Source organism: Panicum virgatum, chromosome 9N (assembly GCF_016808335.1).
Source record: "Panicum virgatum strain AP13 chromosome 9N, P.virgatum_v5, whole genome shotgun sequence".
Lineage (NCBI taxonomy): Eukaryota > Viridiplantae > Streptophyta > Magnoliopsida > Poales > Poaceae > Panicum > Panicum virgatum.
Genome location: NC_053153.1, coordinates 34,042,517 through 34,062,779, shown reverse-complemented (window position 1 = coordinate 34,062,779; position 20,263 = coordinate 34,042,517). Strand labels below are relative to the sequence as shown.

Below are 20,263 nucleotides of genomic sequence, written 5' to 3'. Positions count from 1 at the left end.
TACTCTTTATTAGTGGGCATACCAGGATATCAAATAAGTCTTTAGTGGTATATCTTGACTATACACTTACTTTGCATTATGTCATTAATTAATTGTTATAAAATCAATGTTACGTATGTCCCTATCTGTCGTCACTGTTCTCTTCGTTCCACAGTTCTCGGCACAAATAGATGCCCTAAGAGCAGCAGCGTATATCCATCTAGCTAACTAGCACCAATGACACGTCACGAAGGTAAAACTTAAGTTGTTTTGCTCCGGCGTGAAGCCTCCCCTAACTTGGTGCCCAGCCAAATAAAAAAAATCACCATCTAACTTTTTTCTCCACTCTCCCACCAATCCCAGCTGGCCAAGTACAAGTATCTTGTCTAGTTTACTTGTAGCACCCGGTGCAAAATCTAGCACCACTGCTAGGGAGGTGCTTCATAGCACCCTTGTCTCCAGTGTGGAGCACCTTGAGAATCTTATTCTCTCTCCTTGGAGCACCCTCAAAAGCTCAACGCTGGAGCTGCTCTAAGGAATGTGTACCATAAAACTTAATTTTGTAAAAAGAAACCTTGGGCATGCATGAGATCAGTCCATGGAGGAGCACATCTGCTTGAAGGCATCGACGTGCTCAGCGTCCAGGGCCATGAAGAGGTCGACGCCACCCTTGGCCGCGCACGACGGCACAATGATCATGAGCCCCTCGACGGGCAGGTCGGGCGGCAGGAACGCGCACGGCGGCCCCTGCCCGAAGTCGAGGTCGTGGAACCTGAACCCCAGCCAGCTGTCCACCTCCAGGTCCGGGCAGAAGGCAGTGCCCAGGCCCGCGGCCGTCGACGCCAGCTCCTCCCCGTCTCGCTCCGCCGCCTCCCCGAAGTCCACGAAGGACTGGATGTACTCGGCGTCGACGCGCGCCACTGCGTCGCGGATGGCGCCGACCACCGCCGCGTAGCTCGACGACAGCACCTCCCGGGCCCGCATCCGCGGGAACGCCCACAGCACCATGTTGCCGAAGTACTCCACGGGCACCGGCGGGTCGGCCCTGCCGCGGCAGTTCACGGCGACCCGTATCTGCGTGAACTCCTCCGGCGCCAGGTCCCGCGCCGCCGTCACCTTCTTCCACGCGTGCGCCAGGAGGCACTGGAACGTGCTGCACCGCCCGCCGACGCGGGCCTTGAGGCCGGCGACGAACTCCTCCGGGAAGTGGCACGCGAGGTTCTTGATCCGGTCCATGGGGAGCACGGCGTAGGAGGAGTGGCTCGGGCCCCGGAACTCGATGTTCCGGTGGTCGAACTTGGGCGCAGGTGGGCTGCGGGGCACGGCGATAGTCTCGCGGTCGGTGAAGGGCGATGGCAACGTCGCCGAGGCGGTGCGCGCCGCGGTGGCCCACGCGGTGTAGAAGAAGCTCATGGACTGGCCGTCGGCGACGAGGTGCTGGCACGCCGTGCCGATCACGAGGCCGCCGCACCTGTACCGCGTCAGTTGCGCCTGGAAGAGCGGCTCGTCGGCACGTCCCTGCACAATCGCGCATCGCCAAGGAGCATGCGCGTCAGAATTATTATGATATGCAAAACTTCACCGAAGCATGCAGACTAAAGCTAGCACGCAGATCCTTGGAGACATGCGACACGCTTGCGACAAACCCTTGTACAGCTGCACCTTTGTACGTATGGATAGACACGTACGTGTGACCTTTGTACAATACCTTGTCAGCCTTTGGGTAGAGCTCGTCGATATGCGCGGCGACGTCGTGCACCAGCGCGTCGGCGAGGTCCGCGTCGGCCTGGGCCTCGACGACGAGCACCCCGGCGTCGTTGAGGTGGAAGCACTTCCTGCCGCGGTCGTCGATGCCGAACCGCCCCGCGAGTTGCGGGTACCTAGCGACGGCGGCGAGCAGGCCATCCACGATCACGGCGTTGTCCGGCGCCGGCGCGTTCCAGGCGAAGATGGCCGGGATGTAGCCGTCGGTGGAGGCGCGGTCGAAGGCCGTGAGCGGGGACTTCCTGCCGCCGCCGCGGGCGCTCGGTGGCGGGAGCCTCAGCACTGCTCGGCGCGTGATCTCCACCGTCACCGCCATCGTCGCAAGCCCCTACTGGTCGATGAGATAGCAGCAAGCAAGAAGCGACTGATGATGAAGAAGAAGACGATGATGAAGTGAAAGTTAATTTGCTTGTCGATTAGTGTGAGTTCTGTATGCTAATGCTTTATTAACGTGCTGTGTGAGATAGATAGCACTTGTGTCTGTGTGTCCCTATATATAGGGCCAGCTACAGGCAGGGCTCATCAAAGCTGGCGCGAAAATGACGCGGGCACACCAACCAGGCACGACCAGGGCGGTCAAAATGCAGTTGCGAGCGTTGACGGTACGAGAGCAAACGTGGGCCCACAGAGATTGCACGCATGCAGCCATCTCGATCTTCGGTGGTGTGAACAACGCACGCGCACTGATCAGCTAGGAGCGCGAACTTTCCACCACCGCGTCGCAGATCATGCATGGAAGTCCTAGTCCAGGGAATGAAATTCTTTTTTAATGAATATATTCAGTAGGGGAATGTCGAAAAAAAAGCTTGGAAAAACTCATCAACTTGGCTGGAGAATGTCGCATGTGCAGCTTTTCTATTTGTGCATGGTGTAACATGTGCATGCTGTTAATAATTAGTGGCTAAAACAAGTGCAAAATAATGTACCATCATTCTTGGCCAGATTATTGCTTCGAACGCTCCATGGCCTAAATAATGCTCCAGCACATGAGCATGGCAATTTTAAGGCTAAATGTGCAAGTAGCTCTTGTTCGCTTCGCTGGGACCAGCTGCGGATGGCTTATTTTTACTGTGTCTACACGATTTTTGTGAGGGGGAGGTATCACTGTAGCTCCAGCTATTTCACTGTAGACCAGACACGCGATTTTGCACTGTAGATCCAGCCAGGCGGATTTCCTAGCCAACCGAACAGCACCTATATTGTCAAAATTGAAAACTAGTTTTCTACATATATAAAAAAGAGACATTTGTGGTACTTCGTTTTTGCATTTTTGTTAAAAAAAAGGACTCATATGGGGGTAAGTCATCGTCCTGTCTGACGGTTCATATAGTTTGGATCCATCGGAGATTATCTCACGCGGTTCGGCGGATACTACGTAAGCCGTTTACGATAATTTATGTTGCAATGCGTTCTTGTCTTCAGGCGGACCCATTTGCGCCCATTTGACCACCTTTCGCTTAATTTGTCACCATGTTAGGAGAAGACCTCTGAATTATGAAAGAGCCTGTAGTTTGTTTCAGTGTTAGACTATATTCCCGTCAACAGCGAGACACTTATAGTGATTTCATCAATCTCGAGAATTTGCCGGCTTAGTTTTCGAAGATGCTCACTGGGCTAGAATTTGCGTTCGCGCATTCATAGACGACGTGAGTGTGCATGCGCTGTGAGTGTCTGAGTTATATTGTGTAATTTTAAAAAAAGAGAATACTGTTGACAGCCAAAATAAGCGGTCTGACCGGTCTGGTGCTGTAGCCTGCCCGGCAGGGGACCGACCGGTCTGACCGGTCTAGGAGGAGTCCGAGTCAATTAAGGTTTCTTTGTAGATTTAGATTTGTAATAGGGATTCCTTACGGGATAAGTCCACCCCACCCTATAAATATAAAGGGTAACGGCTGATTGAACAACACAATCGAATTTATCAAAAACACATCTATTATCTCTTTTACATTTTCTCTTTACCCTACTTTTCCAACCTCGACATGCTGTTCTTCTCTCGTCTCCATGGCATTTGAGGACGCCCTAGCTGGCCTGCCGAGCCTAGGGCAACCCTACACGCGCTTGCCCTGACGGGGTCCCTCCCGGGCGAGCGTTCGTCGGATCGTCGTCGTTCTACACGACGACCGGTCTGACCGGTCCCTCTGAACGGTCTGACCGCTCCACATAGGAGGCGCTGCAAGGAGCCCCTCCTCGCACCGCACGATCCAGCGCATTCGTGTGTTGGCCCGAAAAAGACGTCAACACAAATTGGCGACTCCGCTGGAGACGAGAATCAGACTGTGATGGCCAATCTGTCAAACCCTAGCAATATATCGTCACATGAAGAACTACTTCAGGAGTATCGGCGAGAATGCGATCAGACGGATGAAAGGTTGCTTCTATCCTGTTATCGTAAAACAGAGCAAGGCGTCATCAAGATAAAGGAGTGGAAGCCACCGTCCACGATTGATCTATTAAAAGAGGTACAATCTTCAGATACTTTATCCGATGCTCTATCTGATCTTGTCTAGTATTTGATTGATCAAGAAGCTAGTTCAATTCTAGTTCCTGTTATTCAAGAGTCGGTTATTGAAAAGCCGACTAATAATCCTTGCAAAGATTTGCCAGCTTGTGATGTTGCTTGTCAATATATAATTCGGCCGTCCCAAGCTGAATTTGTTAACCCAAAATTCCCTAGTAAGAGCATAAAGACTAAATCTAGTACTTCAACGCTTGGGGGCAACAAAACAAAGGCAAAGCTGCTGGTTGCACTGCAACCGGTCTGACCGATCTTAAGACTGGTCTAACCGGCTTATCTAAGGTTTTGCAAAATAAATCAAAACCTAATATGGTTAAGCCAAAGAAACCTAAGATCGGTGTTTGGAAAACCGTTCAAGCTAAAGGTCATAGCAAGCATAAAAAAGCAAAGCCGAAGCCCATTGGAGAGTTTCAGGCTAAACCTAAAAAATAAAGAGATGCAAAAGATGCTAGTTGGCTTAATAAATCCAAACAACCAAGATCATCTCCAAAACACCAGTTCCGTAGTAAAAATCGGCAATGGAATAGTTTTTCTACATCGATGCCGTTTCTATCATATGGATCTCCCATGAATATCCATGGGGTGCTGATTTCAGTTTGCCTTATTTTTGTGCACCATAGTTTCATATTTCATATATGCCGCCTCTTCCTACATATTTGTGCCCAAATTATATTACCTATAGGGAGCCGGCAATTGGTAAACCATCACCTACCATTAATGACCGTTTTGATGAAAAAGATCGGTCTATACAGAAAAAGAAATACAAGGTGATCAAGCAAGTTTATCATTTCAAAAAAGATGGATGATTAAACAAAAATTCAGATTTGACACTAGATAAAGAAAAGCCGATTGTTGAAGAGCAAACGGATAGTTCAATTAGTAAAATTGTCCCCAATGATGATCCTGATTCCAATAATGTAGTCGAACAATATTCAAGTTCGGCTAGGGGCAACATAAGAGCAACCAAATCGGTTCTGACAGGACCGGTCTGACCGGTTCGTCAGACCGGTCTGAACCTAAGAAATCTGGTGGTGCAAAAAATAGGACCAAGCCGACTTTGAGGAGCTTCTGGATAAATATAAGAAGATATCTGAACAAAAACAAAGCAATCAATTGGAAGGCAAACGAAAAAGGAATTCTTCACCACCAAGATCAAGAAAGCATCAACGGTCATCGTATTGGTGTTCGTCATTCATCCTGTCGATGCACATACCATGGACTACATATTCAGGTGTGCTTAATCCATGGTTTGATCATAATCCTTGGCTGCCATATTATGACTATTAGTTTTATGCTTTACCAAGGAGCTATAATTTGTATAATCGGCCGCATTGGCCGTCTCAAGATTTCTATTATTGAACATGCTAAACAATATAAAGCCGAAATAGTTTGTTCATCCTAGGCTAGAAATTGCTACATTTGCTAGTTCTCTTATTTCGGTTATTTTAGCATGTTTAAAGATAATATATGACCGATGCATTGCTAATCGTCGCCCTTAGACAATTTTGGCTCAGAAGAATATTTTTTGGCAAGCAAGCTTTACCAAAAAATAGGGGGGGATATGTCGACAGCCAAAATTGGCATCAACCGGTCTGACCAAGCGGTCTGATCGGTCTGGTGCTGTAGCCTGCCCGGTAGGGGACCGACCGGTCTGACCGGTCTAGGAGGAGTCCGAGTCAATTAAGGTTTCTTTGTAGATTTAGATCTGTAATAGGGATTCCTTACGAGATAAGTCTACCCCACCCTATAAATATAAAGGGTCACGGCCGATTGAACAACCCTATCGAATTTATCAAAAACACATCTTTTATCTCTTTACCTTTTCTCTTTACCCTACTTTTCCAACCTCGACATGATGTTCTTCTCTCACCTCTATGGCGTTTGAGGATGCCCTAGCTTCCCTGCCGAGCCTAGGGCAACCCTACGCGCGCTTGCCCTGACGGTGTCCCTCCCGGGCGAGCGTTCGTCGGATCGTCGTCCTTCTACACGACGACCGGTCTGACCGGTCCCTCTGACCGGTTTGACTGCTCCGCATAGGAGGCGCTGCAAGGAGCCCCTCCTCGCGCCGCGCGATCCAGCGCGTTCGTGTGTTGGCCCGAAAAAGGCGTCAACATAAATTAGCAACTCCGCCGGGGACGAGAATCAGGCTGTGATGGCCGATCTGTTTGTTGACGGCCATAATTCCACATTCTAAGCCATCAACTTCTCGGAAATAATTTGAGCTTTGCACTATGTTCCATTCATATTTTGTTTGATTCTAACGAGTTCCACGAGTTTTGGATGAGTCTTGCTTTCAGGAACAAGTGTACCAAAATTGAGCAAGTTTGGGCAAAATTCCAGGCCGACCGGCCTCTCCTAGGCCGGCCGGCCTCTCCTAGGCCGGCCGGCCTGGCACATCCACAAGCAAGGCCCCGGCTTCGAATTAGTGACAATGTGACACAATCAAGAGGCTCTAAGTCGAGGGTTAGACCTTGGATCAACTGGAAACACCGAAAGACCTCAACATCCATCCAAAGGTTCACAAGGCAGCCCCAGATCACAAAGATTGTAGGAACCCACTTCCCTGGAGACTACCCAAGAGCAGAGCAAGGTCTCGGCCAAGTCAGAGGCCGAGACGAGCCAAGGGAGGCTGGCCGGCCTCCCCCAGGCCGGCCTAGCAACTGCAATACCGACGCGAGACCAACTTCCAACCACCTCCAGGAAGTGATCAGAGCCACTGTCTGAAGGTCGGTGGCCACGTGGCAGGATCCCCAGGCCGGTCGGCCTAGGGGAGGCCAGCCGGCCCCACTTGGAAGCCTCTCAGGCTGGGGCTTGGCGTGGAAGCTAAGCATAACCGTCTTACCTGCTTTCAACCGACGCTACCTGCAGTAACCGCCAGTACCGACCTTGGTAGGCTATAAAAGGAGGCACCATCCATCACTCAAGACACACACCATTGGAGCTCTTCTCTTCCACTTGTACTTTCTAGAGTAGGTTAGTAGCTTGGGAGTTAGAGTCGAGTCGAGCTTGCTCGGGACTCCGGAGTCGTCGGAAGTCTGGTATAGCTCTTGTGTCTTTCTTTTGACATGATTAATATAAGTTATCTTCTTTACTTTTCCGAGTTCAGCTTTACTTTCTGTAGTCTTTCATTTGCTCAAGTATGAGGTTCAGCTTGAGCACGGAAGTTGTCCTTTAGCTTAGGCTAAGTTATCTCTCTTAGTAATCGGGAACTTATCTTACGGGTTTTCTTGCCCGGACTAGAGTATCTCAAGTTAGTGCTATAGGTTGAGGGGGATTTCTCTCGAAGGCCTCTGAGAGAAATCCTAACATCGAGTGCAGACGTGGTGTCTGACCTTAGTGTTAGCTAGAAAGTGTGTTCCACCCCACGGAACCGTTGTGGTAATCAGTAGGTGGTGACAGCCCTATCCTTCCTTTGTAGTCCACCACGTTCGGGTGTTTTCATAGCAGTAGTGCAGGTTGCCGTTGGGCTCCCCTCTCATCTCTTTCTGAAGTCCTTCCTCTTCCAGCCACCGAAGTAAGCTTTGCTTTCTCGAGAACTAGTTAGGTGCTTAGTCTGACCTAGAGAGGCTAGCTCGATAGTTTAGAAGTGTATCAGGTGTCTTATCTCGCTCATTGTCCTCCTAGCTCTACCTCTCTAAGGTTTAGAGTCTCCGTGTGTCACTTGGTCATTGCCTAGCCACTTATCCTACCTACCTATCTGGCTTACCCCCGTCTAGTTAGTCGGTCGATTAAGCTCGTACGGTTATCAATCGATTTACGATACTCTTTACCATAGTGCTTCCCTGAGGAAAAATACGATACCCTGAAATACTCCAAGGTGAAGTGTTACAGCGGTGATTCTGTGCACTTGCAGAATATCTATTCTAATCGAGCACAAGAAGCGCCAACTCTGTCAAACCCTAGCAATATATCATCACATGAGGAACTACTTCAGGAGTATCGGCGAGAATGCGATCAGGCGGATGAAAGGTTGCTTCTATCTTGTTATCGTAAAACAGAGCAAGGTGTCATCAAGATAAAGGAGTGGAAGCCACCATCCACTATTGATCTATTAAAAGAGGTCAAATCTTCAGATACTTTATCTGATGCTCTATCTGATCTTGTCCAGAATTTGATTGATCAAGAAGCTAATTCAATTCTAGTCCCTGTTATTCAAGAGTCGGTGTTTGAAAAGCCGACTAATAATCCTTGCAAAGATTTGCCAGCTTGTGATGTTGCTTGTCAAGATACAATTTGGCCGTCCCAAGCCGAATTTGTTAACCCAAAATTCTCTAGTAAGAGCATAGAGACTAAATCTAGTACTTCAACGCACGAGGGGCAACAAAACAAAGGCAAAGCTGCTGGTTGCACTGCAACCAGTCTGACCGGTCTAACCGGCTCATCTAGGGTTTTGCAAAATAAATCAAAACCTAATATGGTTAAGCCAAAGAAACCTGAGATCGGTGTTTGGAAAACTGTTCAAGCTAAAGGTCATAGCAAGCATCAAAAAGCAAAGCCGAAGCCCATTGGAGAGTTTCTGGCTAAACCTAAAAAACAAAGAGATTCAAAAGATGCTAGTTGGGTTAATAAATCCAAACAAACAAGATCATCTCCAAAACGCCAGTTCTGTAGTAAAAATCGGCAATGGAATAGTTTTTCTACATCGATGCCGTTTCCGTCATATGGATCTCCCATGAATATGCCATGGGGTGCTGATTTCAGTTTGCTGTATTCTTGTGCACCATGGTTTCATATTTCATATATGCCGCCTCTTCCTACATATTTGTGCCCAAATTATATTAGCTATAGGGAGCCGGCAATTGGTAAACCATCACCTACCATTAATGACCGTTTTGATGAAAAAAAATCGGTCCATACAGAAAAAGAAATACAAGGTGATCAAGCAAGTTTATCGTGTCAAAAAAAATGGACGATTAAACAAAAATTTAGATTTGACACTAGATAAAGAAAAGCCGATTGTTGAAGAGCAATTGGATAGTTCAATTAGTAAAATTGTTCCCAATGATGATCCTGATTCAAACAATGTTGTCAAAAAATTTTCAAGTTCGGCTGGTGGGCAAGATAAGAGCAACCAAATCAGTTCTAACAGGACCGGTCTGACCGGTTTGTCAAACCGGTCTGAACCTAAGAAATCTAGTGGTGCAAAAAATAGGACCAAGCCGACCTTTGAGGAGCTTCTGGATAAATACAAAAAGATATCTGAACAAAAACAAAGCAATCAATTGGAAGGCAAATGAAAAAGGAATTCTTCACCACCAAGATCAAGAAAGCATCAACGGTCATCGTATTGGTCTTCGTCATTCATCTCGTCGATGCACGTACCATGGACTACATATTCAGGTGTGTTTAATTTATGGTTTGATCATAATCCTTGGCTGTCATATTATGACTATCAGTTTTATGCTTTTACCAAGGAGCTATGATTTGTATAATCGGCCGCATTGGCCGTCTCAAGATTTCTATTATTGAACACGCTAAACAATATAAAGCCGAAATAGTTTGTTCATCCTAGGCTAAAAAATGCTACAGTTGCTACTTTTCTTATTTCGGTTATTTTAGCATGTTTAAAGATAATATATGGCCGATGCATTGCTAATTGTCGCCCTTAGACAATTTTGGCTTAGAATAATATTTTTTGGAAAGCAAACTTTACCAAAAAATAGGGGGCATATGTTGACAGCTAAAATTGGCATCAACCGGTCTGACCGGTCTGACCAAGCGGTCTGATCGGTCTGGTGTTGTAGCCTGCCCGACAGGGGACCGACCGGTAGGTCCGACCGGTCTAACCGATCTAGGAGGAGTCTGAGTCAATTAAGGTTTCTTTGTAGATTTAGTTCTGTAATAGGGATTCCTTGCGGGATAAGTCCACCCCACCCTATAAATATAAAGGGTCACAGCCGATTGAACAACCCAATCAAATTTATCAAAAACACAACTTTTATCTCTTTACCTTTTCTCTTTACCCTACTTTTCCAACCTCGACATGCTGTTCTTCTCTCGTCTCCATGGCGTTTGAGGACGCACTAGCTGGCTTGCCGAGCCTAGGGTAACCCTATGCGCGCTTGCCCCGACAGGGTCCCTCCCGGGCGAGCGTTCGTCGGATCGTCGTTGTTCTACACGACGACCGGTGTGACCGGTCCCACTGACCGGTCTGACCGCTCCACGCAGGAGGCGCTGCAAGGAGCCCCTCCTCGCGCCGCACGATCCAGCGCGTTCGTGTGTTGGCCCGAAACGTCAACAAAGACCCCTTAATTGTCCGCAGGAACTACATACAGGCTAGGTAGGCTAAAAGGATTAATGTATGACCAAGTGTAGCTAATAAGATATAAATAGTTAAAATGGCTCTATCTTGGACTCGTCGTACGAACTGAACACTCTAGTTGGTAGGAGGTTTTGGTCTAGAGCAAGAAGTTCTGAGTTCCTGTGATTTAGTTTACTTCACTTTTAATTTCTAAAATGTCATAATGATTTAGCATTCATTATTCTCACTACAGACAGCTCACTAGTATAGAAACGTTGATTTATCCTAGTTGGTGTACCCTTATTGTCCCGGTTTCGCAACCAAGATCACGGATCCGGGACTAAAGATCTGGACCATTAGTCTGGGGTCAGTCTGGTGTCAGGCAACTGGGGCTTTAATTCTTTTCCATTCCCTATTTTTCTTTCCATTCCCTATTTTCCTTTCCATTCATTTATTTCTTATTTTAGTTATATTTTTGTATTGGAATTTAAACTGAGTACCATAAAAAAAGCAAAGTATATAGACATTTCTGGAAGGATTTCATTGTCTTTCATGCCAAATATATATCCTAAAGCAGCCTACGGGCAATGATTATTGCGGGTTCTATGAGATGCATTTTTCCACACAAGAGATGATATGTCTGTCGGTCAAGATTTGGTTAGTTACATTTTCTTGATTCTCATTCTTTGTTGCAGCATTTAGGATAACTTGATTATCTCTAATATGAAAAGATATTCAGTATATTGATACATTCGTTTTGTTCTCATTCATTGCTGTAGCGTGCAAAGCTTCATACCTTAGAGCTGCTACTAAGTGATATCGTTGCACTTCAAGAGGAGCTTGCTGGCTTTATCGTTGACCATGTAGTGAAACTGGGTGAAGAGTTCTGCCTGATCGTGCATGAAGTATTTTGTTTTAAATTTTTGCATCATATTATGAATTTGTGGTTTGTAAATGGTGTATGAACTTGTGCATCATAATGTATGACTCATGGCATGGACTATGTTTGATGTAAAGAATTGTAGTTTGTAACCAGTTTATGAACTTGTGGTTTGTAAATGGTGCATGAACATGTGACTCTTTGTGAAAGTGAATTATATTTACTGTGTGAGATTTGATGTGCTTATAATTTGATGTACTTATAAGAATGATTTGCAGCAATTATGCACCAATATGAATTGTATGAGATTATTGAAAATGTTGTTTAATTTAAAATAATGATGCTGGGATAAGCCATGGGAAATAATTATCATTGACGGCTGGCAATGATAACCATATTTTCACTGCTGGTCCATAACACGAGCAGCTAGTGATGACCATATTTTCACTACCGGCCCCTGTTACGGACCAGCGGTGATAACCTATTTTCACCGACGGTTCAAAAGCCAACGGTGAAAATAGGTATTTTCACAGCCGGCACCTAAACCGGCGGTGAAAATAGGTTTAGGGCCGGCGGTAAAAATAATTCTATAGTAGTGACTACAGGTATTACTAGCATATTGTTGGTGGCACAGCCAAAATTAGTCAAAGAAATAAAAATATAATTTAGTGCAGAATGAATAGGTCAATGCAGAAATCACCAAGACAGTTATTCCCAGATATAAGTTTGTACTCAACATGCACATACCGGCACTACTCCAGCGCCCCCCATCACCGCCAGTTCGAAATGAGCATCACCGCCGGTTTGGGGGGCGTTGGATTTAAGTCGTTGGTGATAGGAGGGGTCATCACCGCCGGTTCATAAACCGTTGGTGATGAGTGCTCATCACCGCCGGTTTGTGGATGGAACCGGCGGTGAAGGCCATTTTCCCATCAAAAAAAAATATTCATATAATAATAGTGCACCATTTGTACATCATATATAATATATGATTATAGCAGCAAAATTCAATCACATGAGCTCATACATCGAGATTAAATGAAAGAGTTCATACATTAAAATTAAAACAAAGAGTTCATACATTAAGCCTAGTTTTGAGCCTCTCTCTGTAGCAAACTTAATAACAAGCTGCCCATTACGGGCACTTGATATGATTGTAGAAATTAACAATGTGACTTGTTACATGGAAATTGGACAGAACATACAAGACTTCAAATTTCAGAATACAAGTAAGATACCTAGGTTTTGATCGAGCATCTATAAGTTGATGTGTCTGGGTCTTGATGTATTAGTTGCAATGGAATGTGCAGAAAGAGTTTAGGGAGTCGCAAAGAAAAACAATAAGCAGGTTTGGGACCCTTTCAACACTGACCTGATCATGGCTCCAAATAAGATGGGTCTGCAACTTTGCTTCAAATGTGAATGGACCAACCTGGAGAAATATATGGAGGTTATGTATACTGAAAATTGGGATTAAATGGCCATATGGGAAGAGCTGCTAATCATATCTGTATTGAATTAAGACTCCATAGCTCAAGAGAAGTATCAAAGACTCTTGCTGTGTGGTTGCAACTTACAATTGAATTACTGCCAAAAGAAACAGGAGAAAAATAAAATAAATTACCGATTGACCCTGGTAAACTTTCTCAATTGCTTCACCAGCAGCACTGGCCTTTAAGATGGCATCACTGGAGGCGCTTGATTCAACATCATACACAGAAGCACGCCATTGAGGCAAACATCCATCTAGCACCCAAACTTTATCATGGCAAGAACTTTGTAATCATGAATGAACAAAATAAGATCCGCATCTCGTTTCGACCACTGCTCATTTGGTCTACAACTATCGCATGAGAATATATGAATAATGCTTTCAAAATCAGATAGTGAACCATTGGAAGAGAGACAAATTTACAGAACACATGAGGTCAGCATCAAAACTCTTGAGTTCTGTTAGAATAGCTTTGGATCGAGATTTCCACCTATTTTGCAAACATGAAAGAGAAACATAAGTCAGGGGCAGGAAAAAGAACCCCAACCTAAGCCCACACCCACCAAGATAGGCAGAATATTTACAAAAGTTTGATCAAGTTTGCTGGGGCATCATCCATGGCACCAAATTCATGTATATTTCAGTATCATTTTGTTCCACTTATGAAGCATAGTTCAAGCATATTTCCATTCCTTCCTTTGTCAGACACCATGATTATGCAGCATTATATTGGAATCATATGTACCATGATTGTATGGAAAAATCCAACACAACAGTACAAACAGCTAGTCACTCAAGAGCTTACTTGAGGCACGCAGATGAAGAATGCGGGAAAAATAAATTCTTAACATAAACTTGCAAAGCAGAGCAAATTATTAGGCGCGAATGGCAACGCACCAGCATCAATCTAAGCCCAAAAGCTAAGCAACATCAGCAAATTATAAACGTGATTTGTTGGCAAATGGAACCATCAACTCAGGCGCAGCAGAGTGTGAGGGGAGCGAGCTTCTCTCCAGGAGCTGCTGGCGGCGGTGCGGCGCAAGGCATCGGGCGACGGCCGCACGGCGTAGGACGGCCGGCAGCGCGCGCGGCCCAGCGAGGCGCAGGACGGCGGGCGGCGCCGTGTGGCCGGGCGTGGCCAGACACATCAACTTATAGATGCTCCCCACCGCTGCCACGCTGCGCAGCACCACGCGCCGTCGCGTCCGCATCCCGCGCAGCACCGGAGGAGAGGCAGGGACGGGATCCATGCGCCGCGCGGGACAGGAGGAGAGGAGGGGGCCCGTGGAGGAAGAAGGAAGAGATGGGGAGGGGATGGCCGGAGGAGAGGGGAGGAGGAGACGGGAAAGGGGTTGGGGGTAATTTTGTACTGTATTGGCTCATCACCGTCGGTTCGTAACACGAACCGTTGGTGATGCTTAATATCACCGCCGGTTTGTGTTACAAACCGGCGGTGATGCGCTCGCAGGCCATCACCAACGGTTCATACCACGAACTGGCGGTGATAGGCAACATCACTACCGGTTCCAACAGCCACTACGGCCACCTGCTCTGGACCCGGCGGTGATACCTCATCACCGCCGGTTCGTGTTGAACCGGCGGTGATAGCCCGTTTGCGATGACCAATTCTCTAGTAGTGCGGGAACTTGGAGACATGTACCAAGCTCTTACCTCCCTTCGTGTTAACTGGGTATGAATGAAAGTCCCTACAAGTATGGAAATTGAACATTGTTTATGCTCAGTTATTCACTGTTCAATAATTTATAAAATATGGTGAAAGATAGGAAAGTACTCACTTGTCAATGACTTTCAACAAGGTATGATCATGTGGCATGGACCTGAGAGAATCGAGGCACAAAATCTTGCTCCACTTCGGAATGATTACCACTAAAATCCAGTGGTCACCGGGTTATGTGCAAACATGATTAACTCCTTCTTAGCAAAGTGACGCAAGGCCTTTGTCACATAATCCACCACATAATAAACTCATCCCCACTTATTCGATTGTTCTGAAATGAAAATATTACATCCCTCTTTAAAGATCTTCTAGTAAAGCTGGGGTAAATGGTCGCGAAGATATTCAAAGACGACATTGATACGTATGAGCACTCTGGTGATGAGGAAATATAGTAGCATTTGGAAATAGCAAAGCTAAAAAGGCTGTGACAATCTATGAGATGTCTTTGAAACTTATGATTATTTTTGCTCTCAATTTGGTATGCAAAATATTTTTCTTGCTACATCTCAGAAGAACTTGAGTCCACAAATTATATGCAAACATGCAAGAATATGATGGTCACCGTGGAGACACATAGTATTCTTAAATTACTCCTCTTGAAGCACAATTTAATCCGAGTGTGGAACGAATTGCAACATATGCTTGTTTTCCTCGGCGTGAAATCGAGACAACTCCAGAATGATGTTGTAACTTTAAAATTTCTGGACCGACAATGATGCATGAGATACTTATGTCAATGAGGTAGCTACTATGTTTATTTTGTTGTCGTGCTGATCTTTCGTGATTAGAGATCCAGGAGGTCGATCATATCGCCAGCCTACACAAATTACGTACATGCATGCAACCACAAGATCATGTTGCGACAGGTGCAGCGCGCGGCAAGGATCATGCAACATGGCCACCTACCACCTGCTGAATCTGCGTCGTGACCAATGTGGATTGGGTGTGCGTGGCTAAAGACTAGCCATGAAACAACATATTGTTGATCTTACGCAACAATATAATCCAGCTAGCTAGTTTCTACAGCTATCTTTTTAGGATGTCCATCTGGGCCATTCTATTGTTTTTAACTACCTGGACAATCTTGTTCTCAAAGCCAGATTATTATTCCCCTGGAAAAGGTAACAGATGCGAAATGTTTATCATCAGCGCTTGTATACAACTAAAAGAAGTTAGGATGCGATGCAAGTACATGCTATTAGCTTACGCTGAGTTGAGGCACGTTTTGATTTCTGCACGGCATGTGCACCTTATAATTAAAGCGACAGAAAACGACGTCCACCAAACTAGAGATATGGCCAGAATATTTACCACGACTTTGCTCGATCGATCTCCATCCAAGAAATTTAAATCGATTTGCGTTTATGCCAATTAATTTAGTGGAAAATAGGCACGGGACACATAGGCTTTGGATGCAATGCATCAGGAGGAAATTAAAAGTTGAACCACCGCGCACGCTCAAGATCGATCGTCCAGATAAGGCCACGGAAAACCGTTGAACCAACGCGCGCACATCAGGACCAAGACGTATGGCAACAACGAAGACAACGTCGATCCTGTGGGATCTCGAGAAAGTGACTTTGGCTGCAATGTGACGAGCCGATCGATATCGATAACGATGCCGCCTGGCTATGGCTTTATTGTGACGGCGGCGCGAGATTTTTGACGACCATGGTATAATTACCTTTTGAATCAGTAAAAAAGAATGCAAGTTGGTCTGTTAATGATCAAATCTTACTGATCGATAACAACCCACTAGCTAGTAAGTGCATGACGACTGGGTAGCCGGTTCAACAGTGATTCTCCGTCACAAAATCTATCTAGCAAACTTGGGTACGGTATATATATCTCACTTACATAACTAAGACCAATGTCAATGAGGGGTCTTATTTTATCGTTTCTAAAAGTGCCACACGTCATCTAGTATAGATGGACGAAACCACGCCGCCGTACAATCTAGAGGCTATGGAAATTTCCATTTACGTCGCCACGTCTTGGTTGTTCTCTCTCGTTCAAGGATCAGATGGCGCCACCGCGAGTTTTTCTTGCATTGCGTTCACAAGAGGTCAGGAGGCGATCGATTGGTAATAATGAAATGCCCCCTGCAGTGTTGACTTGGAATCTAAGTACGGAAACTAACTAGCCTGTGCAAACTAGAGAAACTACCGCGAATATATAGGATTATTGGGTGGTGTACGTTGATCAACTATCATATATCTAGCTAGCAAAGTGGCGTTCCTCCATATGCATGTCTTCCAAGTGTCAACGATCTGGCTTCGCATTCCATCTAGATGGGCCGGAAAACGTACCAGATCGAGACGACTCTTCCTAATTCATCTGTAGGTGGTCCAAGGCATTTGCTTGCTGCCTCCCTTTATGGGTCGGTAGCTAACCTTAGATTCAACGACGACTTATTACTTCCGTACGTGTGGCGCATAACATATTTAGGAACGAAACACTTCAATTCCTGCACGCATGAACCTTGTTCTTGTCGGAATGGGATTACATGTTCATTTCATTCCCATATTAAGTTTGCGGACCACCATGGAAGTAATTAAACGGGACTACTTGTTTTTAACATTTGACGTGCACGGACAAGACATATATAACTACACTAAGCACATGCGCGAGGGTAATTAAGCATATGCTAGGAGCCAATTAGATGCACCCAAAATAACAACTACACAAATCATATGTAGGGGCCATCAAAATATCATTTTGAGGGGCGGACTCCGGACCCGCCCTTAGTTTTCGCAGCAAAAAATGGTATTTGCAGGTGCAGATAATGCGTCCGTCCATAAAAACTCATTTCTAGAGACAGATAATGTCTTTAGAAATGGATTTCTAGAGGCGGGTCATGCTGCGACCGGATCGAATAAAAACAATTTTTCTTAAAAAAGCTGAAGCAGCGAGAAGCCCTCGTGCCCCCATGTGCCACGGGTCCCGCGCCGCACTCTCTCGCCGACACCGCACGCTCCCTAGCGCCGCCACCCCACCGCGTGTCGCCAATGCTCACTCGTACCGACGCAGCCGCCCCGGCTCTAGCCTGGTGCTGCCTCACCCTGCTGCCGCCACGACCCCAGCTATTCACACTACTATAGAAATGATTTCCAGGGACGCCCCGTTTTTTTTCCAGGGGCAGGTGCAAATGTAGCCTGCTCCTACAACAGGAGCTGGATACTGTAGCATTTCGCCCGCCACAGGAAATGCATCTTCAAGGGCGGGTGATGGCACCACCCGCCCCTGAAAACAGGGCTCATTTTTAGGGGCGGGTGGTGCTGTCACCTGCCCCTGAAGATGAGATTTCTAGGGGCGGCCGGTGCCGTCAGCCACCCCTGGAAATGCGCCCTGATTTCTGGGGTGGCTGGTGCACCAGCCGCCCCTGGAAAACCATTTCTAGGGGCGGCTGGTAATGCCACCCGCCCCTGGAAAGCACAATAAATATCTGGCCCCCCACCATCTTTCTCCTCCCGACATAACAGTGCTCTCTCGGGGAGGTACTGTCTGAATTTTCCATGCATCATAAATAGCGGGGGGAGGTTTTAAACTCGATTTCCTTGAAGTTGGAGGCTCTAGGAGGTAAGTAGCACCTAATTCTTTGTTTTTTCTAAGCTTTTGGGTTAATTTTAATGGTCAAATTGTGCTCTCATTCCTCTAGCTAGATGTAGATCTAAATTAGGTGGATTTAACATTTAAGCCACGAATTGCTTTAACTTTTTGGATAAATCTACGCCATTTTAGTTGGAGCACATGAGTAGGTAATTATTTGGGCCCAATCTTTAAGTTTTAGCCTCATTTAGATGTGAACATATTTCCAAAAATTATAGAGGGTAGAGAAAATGATATGATTTCCCTCATATATTTATACACATGCAAGATAATTTTTTCCATCCTATGTTTTCACATGAATTATTTTTTCTCTTATTTAAAATTATGTGAAATCTGAAAGAATAACAAAATACTTTCAGAAAATTTATTAACCCTTGTTCAAAGATTTATTATTATATCGGATGACATAGTAAATTGTCTTTATCCAATATTTACGCTTATGTGTAGCTTTACTTGGCATATATTTCGTAAATTATTTAAGAGCTTGTTTTAATTCGTTTGAATCATGTATTATTTTCTATTGTTGGTGTTTAGAGATGGATAGAACTTGGATGTACAAAGCACGAAGGACAGATGCATATTTCCGTGGAGAAGGAGATAAATTCATTCAAGCTGCGGAAAACCATTCAATAATTGAGAAGACACAGATGATACATTGCCCATGCAGAACCTACAAAAATCTGAGAGTATTCAGCAACACAACTATAATTAGATAGCATGTGTTGATTAGTGGTTTTGTAGACAACTACATGATCTGGAATAAGCATGGGGAAGAAGAACAACCTCAGAGAGAGAATTCAATCGATGAAATAATGCAAGAGCCCGAGTTTAATATATTTTTTGATGCATTTGATGATGCTGGCTGTGAGGATGAAGATGTTGGTGGTGGTCATTTTGATGGTGTCGACGGGAGTCCAATAGATCTTGGTAGTGATAATGATAGCGATGAACTTGATGATGGTGATTTTCTGAGCCAGTTGTTGCGTCACACTAAAGCAGAGCTGTTGGTTGGTAGTGCTAAAGGGTTAGAAAACTTTGAGACAGTGAAGAAATCAGCAGAGGAAAATACATATGAGCGGTCTAAAGGATGTCCGAAACACTGGACCATTCTTCATTTTGTACTTGAGCTGTTGACCCTAAAGGCTAAGCACAGCTGGTCAGACAGTAGTTTCAATGATCTCCTGGGTATGTTGGCCTGGTTGCTTCCGAAGCCAAATAAAGTGCCTGCGAACACATATCGAGCAAAGAAGCTTGTCAGCCCGTTCACAATGGGTGTGGAAAGAATTCATGCATGCCCGAATCATTGTATTTTGTATCGTGGGGATGCTTTCAAAGACTTGGACAAATGCCCTGTATGTTCTGCAAATAGGTACAAAAACAATGCTGGTTATTGTGGCGGCGATAATCAAGGTCCAGGAGACAGGAACAAAAGAAAGAGGAAGAGTGCAGCGAATAGTGTTGCAGAGGCACCAGATACTACTTTAGGCATTTCTGAGAAGTAGAGGCGAATTCCGACGATAGTTATGTGGTACCTCCCGGTTACCGACCGCCTAAGACATTTCTTCTCCAACCCAAAGGATGCTGAGCTGATGCGCTGGTGGGATTCAGATAAGAGCAAGAAGGGCGATGGAAAGGTTCGACATCCAGCTGATGCTCGGCAGTGGAAGAAATTCGATGAGCAGTATTATCTGGAATTTGGAAAGGACCCAAGAAACGTTAGGTTTGCATTGAGTACGGACGGAATGAATCCGTTTGGTGATAGGACTAGCACTCACAGCACTTGGCCGGTGATCTTGACGGTGTACAACTTGCCTACATGGTTGTGCCAGAAGAGGAAATATCTTCTATTGTCCATCCTTATACAAGGACCCAAGCATCCTGGCATCGATATTGATGTTTTCCTTGAGCCTCTGATGCAAGAGATGAAAACTCTTTGGAAGAAGGGTATCGATATGTTTGACGGCTTCACACGACAGACCTTTAATCTAAGAGCTATTATCTTCACCACCATCCATGATTACCAGGATCTATTTGTCCTTTCGGGA

The 20,263-nt window shown here is 45.5% G+C and overlaps 1 protein-coding gene and 1 long non-coding RNA gene across 2 annotated transcripts; both read right to left on the bottom strand.

Annotated features, from left to right (window-relative positions):
- Positions 1-292: 292 nt before the first annotated feature.
- On the bottom strand, positions 293-2,200 carry LOC120687555 (tryptamine hydroxycinnamoyltransferase 2-like). Its single transcript, XM_039969570.1, has 2 exons — positions 1,688-2,200; positions 293-1,497 (listed from the first exon to the last, which is right to left on the bottom strand). Exons 1-2 carry the CDS (start codon positions 2,057-2,059, stop codon positions 571-573), a joined length of 1,299 nt encoding a protein of 432 aa, XP_039825504.1. The 5' UTR covers positions 2,060-2,200; the 3' UTR covers positions 293-570.
- Positions 2,201-12,413: 10,213 nt separating this feature from the next.
- Positions 12,414-13,157, bottom strand: LOC120692369. The gene is made up of 2 exons (XR_005682599.1): positions 13,004-13,157; positions 12,414-12,811 (listed from the first exon to the last, which is right to left on the bottom strand). It is a non-coding gene; the product is annotated as an uncharacterized LOC120692369 (long non-coding RNA).
- Positions 13,158-20,263: the final 7,106 nt, after the last annotated feature.

Bases quoted from the DNA above. Each gene is read 5' to 3' on its own strand.
- LOC120687555 (XM_039969570.1), bottom strand. From the start codon at position 2,059: ATGGCGGTGACGGTGGAGATCACGCGCCGAGCAGTGCTGAGGCTCCCG. The intron at 1,498-1,687 runs GTATTGTACAAA...GCGATTGTGCAG, and splicing joins TCTACCCAAAGGCTGACAAG to GGACGTGCCGACGAGCCGCT.